Below are 12273 nucleotides of genomic sequence, written 5' to 3' on the forward strand. Positions count from 1 at the left end.
TAATCCGCCACTATGTGGTTGTAATCGGGCTCCAACGCACGATACGCAGGGCATCGGCCAGTCCCACGCTGTAGCGGGAGCCAGAGTTTCCCCGTCCTGCGACATCACCCCGTCTACATCTGCAGGGGTTCCTCCAGGATCGGAGTACACTCGTCCAGAATCACACAGCGGTGAGTGTTACAAGGGTAGCGAGGAAGTGTTACGCTACGGTGTTAACTTAAAGGAAATGGAGCTAACCTCAGCGGTAAAGGAGTTAATCTTGCAACTGTCACACTCGAGCGGAAAGGTGGTGAACAATGCAACACCACAATCCGCTAATCTACACAAAGACGCCTTCTTCTGCGGGATCAGCCCGCTAGGCGCCCATATAGACCAGGAAACGAGACAGAAAATCTGGAGCAACGATTATATTGACATATGGTCGCTGTTATCAGCGGACCAACAAACGGTGGATAAACCTAACGAGAGGGGTTTCGATAGGGGGAGATCGAGAATTGCATTAACCATGAATAATTGGCTCCAGGCCTTCGCAGTATTGGGCTGTATTATGGGCCAGAAACATCCGGAACGCTGCTCCGAATTGTTTATATATCAGGACATGATATATAGTTCATACAAGTCACACGGCGGTTCAGCCTGGCGACGGTATGGTGAGGAGTTCCGCAGGCGTCTGGCCCTACAGCCCGATCTAGGCTGGGGAGTTAAAGCAACAGACGTATGGTTGCGGTTGATGCTGTCCCAAAAGCAGCCCCCCTTTTCGGCCACGACCACTGATTCAAAACTCAGTGGTCGTGCGAAAACCCGGGGCCTGATGGTTGTTCAATGAGGGAAACTGCCGTTTCCACGCATTATACAAATTCAGGCATGATTGCTCCGCATGCGGGGGGGGGACACCCAGCGTCAAGGTGCACTCGTCAGCCTTACAAAGCACCTACAAGGCAGAACCCCAGTGAGCGTAACCGCGATGGCCCCCTGGCTAAAACTCTACCCCAATAAGAAAGCGGCTCAGCAGCTGCAAGCAGGATTCTCCGACGGGTTTTTTATTCCCTTTAGGCTAACAAGAACGCCAACACTATCCGATAACCTAAAATCGGCTCGCGAATTCCCCGAAATACTTAGACAAAAAATTGAAAAGGAGGTCGAGTTGGGTAGAATAGCAGGCCCCTTCCAGTCGCTTCCCTTCAAAAATATGAAAATATCACCGTTAGGCATTATACCAAAAAAGGAACCCGGTAAATACCGCTTAATTCATCATTTATCTCACCCAAAGGGTGACTCAGTTAATGATGCAATTTCCCCAGAAGAGAGAGATCGCAAGCAAGGAATTAGGGCTGACAATAGGGTGGAACAAAAAAGAGGGATTTGCAGCAATTTATAAAAACCAATGGTGCAAAGCGGGTTGGCCAGAGATATGGACGACAACAAAATGGGGGCAAGACCCGGCCCTATGGGAACTGTTTGCGGTAGTAGCAGCGTTGGAGATATGGGCCGTTCAGTTGAGGAACACGAACATTCGTTTCCAAACACAAAATCTGAAAACGGCAAAGAGTTTGAATCACATGTCTTCTTCAACCCTGCCCATACTCGCTCTCTTGCGCCGACTAGCGCTGATATGCCTAGAAAACAATATTTGGTGTAGAGCCACCGTGGTGGCGGAAGATGATGATAATATCATTAACCCACTGTTATTTTCCAATTGGCAGGCTTTCAGAATCCAGCAGCCCAACGCGCAACCCCGGGGTATTCGGTGTCCACGGTCCCTGTGGGACACAGTGGCCAATCATTGATGCCCTTAATCCGGGCCTCCGTTTCGCCAGCTACCTGGCAGGTGTATGGTAAGGCTTGGGAGGAGTGGTGCTCACTAATTCAGGGTAGGCCAGTCGACGAAAGCGACGGAGCGCGAAGCGCAGTGACAACTGATTTCCTATTACGGATGAGGGAAGGCGGGGCGTCGGGCACCTCGGCGCAACGGAAATTATCGGGGCTAGCATTTTTCTTTCAATTATTGGGATGGGTAGACGTAACCAAATCCTTCTGCATAAGACAAGCAATAAAAGGTTGGAAGAGGCTTCATCCTTGCCAAGAATGTCGCCGCCCCATTTCTCTGAGACTATTGCAGGACCTGATTGCGATATCCCCGTCAGTCTGCTCATCGCAATATGAGGTGGCCCTCATATCGGCAGCTTTTGCGACCGTCTTTTTCGGAGCGTATTAGCGAATTGCTACCGCGTTCAAAAAACACGTCGGAAGGAGGCCTAATTAACGAGGACATAGTTATATGCAGCGACGCCCTGCGCATCAGGGTTAGAAAATCCAAATGCGATCCCACCGGTAGGGGCACATGGGTCCTGGTTAACTCTACAGATGGCCCAGCCTGCCCACTAAAAATGGTTAAAAGATACGCCGTAATAAGACACGCGGGTAGATTTTTCTTCACCCATACAGACAGGTCCCCTCTGACCAAGTACCAATTCCAGGCAATGATCAAGCGATGCTTGAAAGAAACCGGCGCAAATCCAAAGGAGTACGGAACACATTCGTTCCGGATAGGGGCGGCCACAGAGGCAGCTAGGGCAGGAGTGTCAGAGGCCGAAGTTCAGAGAATGGGTCGTTGGAAGTCCGCATGCTTCGCCAGATACATCAGACCCGACTTGCTTAATTAACATGTATTGTCTCTTACAGGGGTTGAAGTTTGGGTGGTAGGAGATTCCTACGTACACTGGGCCGAAAAGAGGGCCAAACTGCGGCCAGGAGGAACAAATCTCTACATCCCGGGAATAAAAGTTAACTGGAGGGGTATCAGAGGCCTCCAGTGGAAAAAGGTGTTCAAGGAGATGGTGGGCATAGCAAGGTTGGCGGAACGCCCGGTGATATTGGTGTTACACGCGGGTGGCAATGACCTGGGCAAACAAAAGGTGGCCGAGTTGTACAAATGGGTGACAACGGATACGGAACGGTTCAGCAGTCTGTTCAGGAACATGATACTGGTGTGGTCGGAGATAACACCACGGGCCGAATGGCGAGGTGCAAGAGATAAAAGAGCCATAGAGCGGACAAGGGTTAAATTCAATGCTCGAATCGGAAAATATGTGAGAGGAAGAGGCGGTATCGTGATTCATCACCAATAACTACAAAAGAAAAACACGCCACAATTAAGACCGGACGGAGTTCACCTAATGGACATTGGCCTCGATATTTTTCTGTCTGGGTTACAGGATGGGGTTGAACAGGCCCTAAAAGTCTTGGGTGGGGTCGGAGTCCCGCGTAGGTAATACACGGGATCCTCCGTGGCGGAAGAAGCGGAGGAGGGCAAAGGTCGTAGTCGCTCGTTGGTCCAATTCCCCTGTCGATCACGGACAGGAGCTCGGCGCGAGCGGCCGTTACGATATGTAATTGCCCTTCTCAGCTTATTTAATTAATAAACTGTGACCGACCTGTTCAACCCACCTAGGACTGTGTGTGTTTCATTACGGGATTGATGGGAGGGGGGAAGGCACTGGTTACGACACCAGGTCTCCACAGTCTGGCAGACGCGGTACTGTATAAGGTGCGCGTCTCTGACTGGGGAGCACCTAGATAGAGCAGCACAGAAAGGATGTCAGTGCCAGTTCCCCCCCTAGCATCACTCCCCTTTAGTGATGCACTAATTGGAAGACCCCCAGCTGGCCAGTGGTCACTGGAGGGGAGGGGTCCTACGGCCACTCCTACAGGGGTTAAATCCAGGTGTCCGGCCGGGAACTTTCTCTTTTCCTCCCGGCGGACACCTGGAAGCATTGTCCCACCCTCCCTCCCTTTTTAAAGGCTAAAGATGATGCTAAACTGCGGGATGATGTAAATTTGTAAATGCTATTGTAATATTTTACGTAAAAAAATAAAAATAAAAATGTGTATATAGGTATGTGATATAACTAACTCTGGTAACCTTTATTAAGTCACAGCGGAAGAAGCGGAGGAGGGCAAAGGTCGTAGTCGCTCGTTGGTCCAATTCCCCTGTCGATCACGGACAGGAGCTCGGCGCGAGCGGCCGTTACGATATGTAATTGCCCTTCTCAGCTTATTTAATTAATAAACTGTGACCGACCTGTTCAACCCACCTAGGACTGTGTGTGTTTCATTACGGGATTGATGGGAGGGGGGAAGGCACTGGTTACGACACCAGGTCTCCACAGTCGCCACATTTCCTGGACGGCGTCCTTCCGAAAGACGAACACTTTATTTGTTCTTCCTGAGGATAACAAGAAGGGATTGGCCGCTTCAAAATCCACAATAGCCAGGTGGATATGCTCGGCTATTGAGGAGTCCTACCGTGTCAGAGGCAAGCCTATCCCAGCTGGAATAAAGTCTCACTCCACTCGGTCGGTGGGTGCCTCTTGGGCCATTCAGCACCAGGCGTAGGCGGACAGGTTTGCATGGCTGCGACCTGGTCCAGTTTGCACACCTTCTCGAAGCACTGCAACGTTCACACTCAGGTCTCCGCAGATGCAGGCCTGAGAAGAAGAATCTTGCAGGCGGTAGCACATCTCTAGGCAGCTGGTGCATGGGGTTTGTTTGATTATGGTTTTTTGTCACCCAGGGACTGCTTTGGGACGTCGCATGGTCCTGTGTGACCCTTGTATGATGTTCATGTTCTCCTACTGCTTTCTCACTAAACTGGTTCAGCTGGAGCCAGTGTGTGGGTGTATACTGCAGAGTAGGAGCTAATCTTTTTTGTATGTACTTAGTGTCAGCCTCCTAGATGCAGCAGCATAACACACATGGTCCTGTATCCCCCAATGAGTGGCTCCGAGAAAAGGATTTTAGGATGAGTACTCAAAAATCCTTGTTTTGCAGTAAAAAGTGTCTGTTAGTGTGTGACAGCTGCCAACCAAAAAAACAATATAAATCTAGTATCGCTGTAATTGCTCCGATCCTAAAAATAAAGTTGTCTAATTGCTTATACCGTACGAGGAACGGAGTAAAAAATAAATAAAAACAATTCTTAACCTGCTGGTGATTTGTTCATTCTGCCTCCCAAAGGTCATAGTAAGGCTAGGCACACATTTATATTGCGGTGAAATCTGACACCAGGATTTCAGTGTAAAGGTACCGTCACATTAAGCGACGCTGCAGCGATATCGACAACGATGCCGATCGCTGCAGCGTCGCTGTGTGGTCGCTGGAGAGCTGTCACACAGACAGCTCTCCAGCGACCAACGATGCCGAAGTCCCCGGGTAACCAGGGTAAACATCGGGTTACTAAGCGCAGGGCCGCGCTTAGTAACCCGATGTTTACCCTGGTTACCAGTGTAAATGTAAAAAAAACCAAACACTACATACTTACATTGCAGTGTCTGTCGCGTCCCTCGTCTTCAGCTTCCCTGCACTGTGTAAGCGCCGACCCTAAAGCACAGCGGTGACGTCACCGCTGTGCTTTGCTTTACGGCCGGCACTGACAGTCAGTGCAGGAAGCTCTGAGCAGCAGCGCGGACGCCGGGGGACGTGACAGACATCAGAGGGTGAGTATGTAGTGCTTTTTTTACTTTTACAATGGTAACCAGGGTAAATATCGGGTTACTAAGCGCGGCCCTGCGCTTAGTAACCCGATATTTACCCTGGTTACCAGTGTAAAACATTGCTGGCATCGTTGCTTTTGCTGTCAAACACGACGATACACGCCGATCTGACTACCAAATAAAGTTCTGGACTTTCAGCAACGACCAGCGATATCACAGCGGTATCCAGATCGCTGCTGCGTGTCAAACACAACGATATCGCTATCCAGGACGCTGCAACGTCACGGATCGCTATCGTTATCGTTGTTAAGTCGCTCAGTGTGAAGGTACCTTAAGTCTCTAAAATACATGATTCAGACGGAACTTCTGATGGAAGATTCCCTATAATGAGGCAGATGGAGGCACTGTGGACGCCATCTGGCTGCTTGGGATGCGACGGTGTCAGTCTTTTTAGGTGTGCATAAAAGTGCGGTCCACCACAGTTTTGTGCATTCTGAAAAGAAGAACACCACTGAACAAAGGCCAGACAGAGTCCAGAGTAACTCTGCTGCCTCATTATCGCAAATGGATCCCTCAGGGGTTTCATCTGAATCACGTCACTCAGAGATTTAGGTGGTAAACCTGAGTGAAAGTGCTCAGCATAGAGCGCCGGATAAATGAGATCCCAAATGTTATGTAAAATGTTTCCAACAAAACATTCAACTCAATCCACAAAAATAGCAAGTCCCCACTCAGGTCTGTCATCTGATAATGGAAATATAGGGGGCTTCCACTTTACTGGTAGTAAAAAAGCTCAGGAAAAGCTTCTTGTCCCTCCCTCCAAAGAAATTCAGCAAATTCTGCACTTCCAAATCCAAATGCCCCCTCCTTTCTGAGCCCCAGTGTGCCTAAACCACGTTTAGCATTCACATGATTGGCATTTTTGTAACAATAAGAGCCCACCTAATTTAAAGGTTCCTGTCTAGAGAAGCATGAGCTGGGCACCACAACGTACTGGCCACTACAACATACTGGTGACTGCAATGTACTGGTCACTACAACGGCAGTTTGTAATTTTCACTCCGCAACATCCACTGCTGCTTGTTTATGGAAACACCCATGGAGTCAAAATTGTCACTACACCTGTAGATAAATTTTCAAAAGATTATAATTTCCATAATGGGGTCATTTGAGGGGGGATTCTGCTCTCCTAGCACCCTAGCACTTAGGGGCTCTATATATGGCATCTGCAAACTATTCTAGCAAAATCTGCACTCGAGGAGGAAAATAGCGCTTCGTCCCTCCCATGTCTTGCTGTGTGGCTAAGCAGTACTATACAGCCACATATTTACACATTCAGCAGAAATTGTGAGACAAATATTTTGGTGCCATTTTACCCATTTTCCAGTGTGTGAAAAATCTGGGGCTAAAATAAAATGGTGGTAATGTTTTTGTTTTTTTTCATTGCCCAAATTGTATAAAATTCTGTGACCACCTGTGGTGTGAGTATAATAACTGCACCTGTAGATGAATTCATTGAGAGGTGTAGTTTGTAAAATGGGGTCATTTGTGGGGGGTTCTGCTGTTCTGGCACCTCAGAAGCTCTACCAATGTGATATGGCACCCTCAAACCAGTCCATCAAAATCTGAACTCCAATATGGCGCTTCTTCCTTTCTGAGCTTTGCACTGTGCCTCATAAGTAATTTTCAACCACATAAGGGGTATTGGTGTACTCAGAAGAAATTGCACAATAAATTTTGGGTTCCATTTTTAACCCTGTGAACATAAAAAATTTGGGGCTAAAAAATAATTTTGTGTGAAAAATGTAATATTTTTCTTGTTTTCTCGTGTTAACGTTATAAACTTCTGTAGAGCACATGCATGTTCATGGTGCTTACCACACATCTAGAAAAGTTCCCTGAGGAGTTTAGGTTCCAAAATGGTCTCACTTGTGAGCAGTTACCACTGTTTAGGCACATTAGTGGGTCTTCAAACGCGACATGTCGTCCGCTAATTATTCCATCAAATTTTACATTCAAAAGATCAAATGGCACTCCTTCCCTTTTGAGCTCTGCCGTGTGCCAAAACAGTAATTTTCCCCCACATATGGGGTATTGACGTACTCAGGAGAAATTGCACAATACATTTGAGGCTATTTTTTTTCCTGTTACCCTTGCAAAACTAAAAAATTGGGGTCTAAAGTAAAATTTTTGTGAAAAAAAAAATGAAATGTTAATTTTTTTCCTACCAGGTGCCATTAATTTCTGTGAAACACCTGAAGGGTTAATACACTTCTTGGATATGGTTTTGAACACCCTGAGGGGTGTAGTTTTTAGAATGGTATCACATTTGGGTATTTTCTATTATATAGGTCCCTCAAAGGCACTTCAAATGTGAGGTGGTCCCTTTAAAGAAATGGTTTTGTAAATTTTGTTGGAATAATGAGAAATCGCTGGTCAACATTTAACCCTTACAACTTCCTAACAAAAAAAATTATGTTTCAAAAATTGTGCTGATGTAAATTAGACATGTGGGAAATGTTATTTATGAACTATTTTGTGTGACATAACCATCTGATTTAGGGGCTTTTTGCACCTCTGTTGCTTTATGCGTTAAATACTTGTTCCCTGTGTAATTTCTCATTATCTCACATAATTTATAGACACTTATGGTTTGATTTCTTTGCCTGTGTGGATTGGATGGGTTATTACAGACACCTGGTGAGAATTTCATGTTGATAGCACCTTTAGAAATAGATTTACTTAAAAAATTGGTGACCTGTTCAATACTTATTTCACCCTCTGTATGTACATTTAAATGAAAATGTTCTCTTTTCACCATTCTGTGCCCATTAAGAATAACTTTTTAAAGGAATAGGCAACACCTTTAAGTCATAGTTGCATTTTTCTATCCCTTTATATTTGTACGATGTGTAAGTGGCTTATAATTATATATAATCGTTAGAGTGGTGATTGTTCTTAGCTGGAGGAGCACATAGTACGTCTGCGAGAGGAGCTGGACCGAGAACGAGAGGAGAGAAACTACTTCCAGCTGGAACGAGACAAGATCCACACTTTCTGGGAGATTACCCGCCGGCAGCTGGAAGAGAAGAAATCCGAACTTCGTAACAAGGACCGCGAGATGGAGGAGGCGGAGGAGAGACATCAGGTGGAAATCAAGGTATGAACATATGTGACAGAGGAATTAAAGGGAGACTGTCAGCAGTTTTCACCCCTTAAAATTGCTGACTGAGCTAGATTGGTAACGCAGCTAAAACATACCCCACGGGCAGTGATTTCCTGGTGGGTGGTCTCTTCATGTGCTACGTTCTGGACTCTGCTCTAAACACTCCTCATCCCCGAGGGCTCTGATCTTGAGTGACAGCTGTAGCATCCAATCAGGAGATTGCTCAGAAGGAAATTGTTGGAGAGTGTTCATTGCAGAAAGCTGTGACGCGCACTCATTACCCAGGTTACTGTCCACTCTGATACTGCAGGGTGGCCGGTAACCTAGGCAACCAGCTCTACACTATAACATGTTAAATCCCTCCTTTCTTGAGAATGGAGAGTTTTTTAATAGGAAGTAAGTTGCTTTTTTTCCAAGCACTTTGCAATTTTACCCCATTTAAGAACTTGAGACAACCCCTTTTAAAGATGATCATTACCAGTCATGCTGCAGGAACGGGGGAAACAACAAAAGTGCCGCTCAACGTTTTCCAGATGATCCTGGCTACGTCAAATACACTGTGTTCCAAATTATTATGCACAAAGAGTTTAGGAGTGATAAGGTTAGAATTTTTTTGTTTGTCATTTAAACTCATTGATGGTGATGTGTGTCAGGGCTCTTTATATCACTGAAAGCAATTGCAGATACCTGTGCAAATTAGTTTGCCAGGTGTGTCCAAATAAAGGCAAGACTACTTAAGAAGGCTGTTCCACATTATTAAGCAGCCTACATTTTTTGCCAAAATGGGAAAGAAAAAGGATGTGTCGGCTGCTGAGAAGCAACAAATTGTGGAGTATTTAGGTCAAGGCATGACTACAATCAACATTGCCAAGACACTTCATCGTGATCATCGCACAATCAAGAAGTCTGTAGCTGATTCCCAGCACACACGTGTGCGTGCTGATAAGGAGAAATTGAGGACTCTTTCCAACAGGCAATTGCGTAAGGTTAAACGAGCAGCTGCAAAAATGCATTGTCATAGCAGCAGACAAGTTTTTGAAGCTGTTGGTGCCTCCAACGTCCCCAGAACAACAAGATGCAGGGTCCTTCAGAGGTTTGCAGCTGTGCGTAAGCCATCCTGTCAACCACCTCTACCCACTGCGCACAAGCAGAAACGGCTCCAGTGGGCCAAACGATACATGAAGACTGACTTCCAAACTGTTTTGTTCACCGATGAGTGCCATGCAACGCTCGATGGTCCAGATGGATGGAGTGGAGGATGGCTGGTTGATGGACACCCCATGAAAACACGGCTAAGGCGCCAACAAGGAGGAGGTGGAGTAATGTTTTGGGCTGGAATCATGGGGAGAGAGATTGTCGGCCCCTTTATGATCCCTGAAGGGTAAAGATGAACTCCATAATCTATGTGGAGTTTCTAAAACAACAGTTCCTGCCATGGTTCAAGAGGAAGAACCGTGCTTTCCGCAGCAAGATAATTTTCATGCATGATAATGCACCGTCTCATGCTGCAAAAAACACATCTGCATCTCTGGCTGCTATGGGCATAAAAGAGGACAAACTTATGGTGTGGCCACCATCTTCCCCTGACCTCAACCCCATTGAGAACCTCTGGAGCATCATCAAAAAGAGTGTCTATGATGGCGGGAGGCAGTTCACATCTAAGCAACAGCTCTGGGAGGGTATTCTGTCCACATGCAAAACAATTGAAGCAGAAACCATCCAAAAGCTGACAAATTCAATGGACGAGAGAGTTCAGAAGCTTCTTTCGAACAAGGGGTCCTATGTGCAAATGTAACATCACCTAGAATAAAGTTTTCACTTGAAAACTGTTTGATTTCATTTTGTAATAAGCTGATAATGCTTATAACTTCACAATTGACCAATTTTTTGTTCAAAATAAAAAAAAAAGGTTGAAAACTCTGCTGTGCATTATAATTTGGAACATGCATTTTGAGTGTTTATTTTTTTTTAAAAGATACTGTTTTCATAGGCATTTTGTTCCAAAACATTGCAATTATACTAGAATAGTAGGTGACTGGAAAATAACAATGACTGCAATTCAGATAGGTAATTTAGAGAAAATATGAGGAAATATTATTTGCATAATAATTTGGAACACAGTGTAATGTCTGCCGCCATCTCGCACAGACGTTACACTGCTTACCTTGCTTATGTTTTGTGCTTGGTCTTGAGAAACTGCAGGGACATAGAGTCCTTCTCCCGTAAGTCAGCATTTTCCAGGAAACCAAGGAAACTTCCCTGGGGCAGCATTTAATCCTTGGCCCACTAAGCCAGCTTGTCATTTATCACAATGTCCTCCTCCCTCAGGACATTATTATTCTTGTGACCAAACCCCTGCTAATAAATGAGTGTGCTCAACATACCATATAATATAAAGAGGCCTAATTCTATCCATAACTTAAAGGGTATGTATTACGCTCCAGAGCTGCATTCACAATTCTTTTTTTTTTTTAAACTCGTTTATTAAACATAAAAAAAAACACAACAAGGTGTACATGATATTGTAACCAAGCTAATACACATGTATAGTTCCAGTCATATTAATACACAACTTGTTACATAGCTTCATTCACAGAAATTTTAGAATGTTACAGTACACCCAAGGAACCTGCAATAAAACTTTAAACTTTAAAAACCATCTTGCTGCCAAAAGGAAAAACAGAAACCTAAATCCACTGTAATTATCGTATATTTAAATACTGAAAAGAGGCGCTAGCCAATGTAGTATTCTATCATTTAATGTAGCAAAGCTGGGCTACCCATCACGTGACGACATGGTGAGGTACGATGAGTTCCATATATCCCAGATCTTATCACATTTTCCCATACAACCCCTATTCTGGTATAGTGTGCGTTCAAAAGGTATTACTAAGTTCACCAGATCGATCCATGCTCTGAGTGACGGGTTATTGTTCCCCATCCATCTTAAAGCTATTATTTTCCTTGCCAAAAAAAGTGTTTCTCTCAGAAAAATTTGTACATGGTGCCCCCATATCTCTTCATCCAGTACTCCGAATAAACATGTTAATGGATTCAAAGGGACAGAAATATGCACAAGGGAGGATAGTAAGGATATCACCTCACTCCAAAAGGATTGAATAATTGGACAACCCCAGATCATGTGAAAAAATTCCGCCTCCTCTGTATGACATCTCAAACATTCTGAAGAACTATTCCTACCCATTTTAAATAGTCGCGACGGGGTTAAATAAGCTTGATGTATTATATATAGCTGGATCATTCTATTGTTAGCCGAGGGGGATACCTTGGATGGGGACTCTAGAATTATCTCCCAGTCCTCATCCTGAAGATCTGGAATTAAAAGTTTCCATTTCCCTTTAACCGGCAATACCGCAGAATCCGCACCCACAGACAACAGATGTGTGTATAGAGTGGATATGAGACCTCGGGGCCCCTGTGATTTGAGGATCCCTATTAACGGAAGGGATGATATTATTGACATAGAGCCCATTCTGCGTACATATGATTGTAACGCTGATCTAAGTTGCAAATAACGAAAGAATTGGGGTCTTGGAATATCACACTTAACTCGTAGCTGTTCAAAAGATATCAACACACCCTGTTCATATAAAT

General features: G+C 45.1%; 1 protein-coding gene and 1 long non-coding RNA gene across 3 annotated transcripts in view; both read left to right on the forward strand.

Annotated features, from left to right (window-relative positions):
• The window catches only part of DRC4 (dynein regulatory complex subunit 4), an 84548-nt gene that overhangs the window by 37626 nt on the left and 34649 nt on the right, over positions 1-12273 (forward strand). For both annotated transcript variants that reach the window (XR_013221671.1, XM_077288475.1), the window contains exon 3: positions 8455-8652. Coding sequence is in view for 1 of the 2 variants with exons in the window: in XM_077288475.1 (XP_077144590.1) it covers positions 8455-8652 (198 nt within the window). In the remaining variant the exon portion in view is untranslated. The remainder of the gene's footprint in view (positions 1-8454; positions 8653-12273) is intronic.
• On the forward strand, positions 86-3088 carry LOC143809755 (uncharacterized). Its single transcript, XR_013222437.1, has 3 exons — positions 86-170; positions 1704-1835; positions 2683-3088. It is a non-coding gene; the product is annotated as an uncharacterized LOC143809755 (long non-coding RNA).

The sequence above is a fragment of the Ranitomeya variabilis genome, chromosome 2, assembly GCF_051348905.1.
Source record: "Ranitomeya variabilis isolate aRanVar5 chromosome 2, aRanVar5.hap1, whole genome shotgun sequence".
Classification (NCBI taxonomy): Eukaryota; Metazoa; Chordata; class Amphibia; order Anura; family Dendrobatidae; genus Ranitomeya; species Ranitomeya variabilis.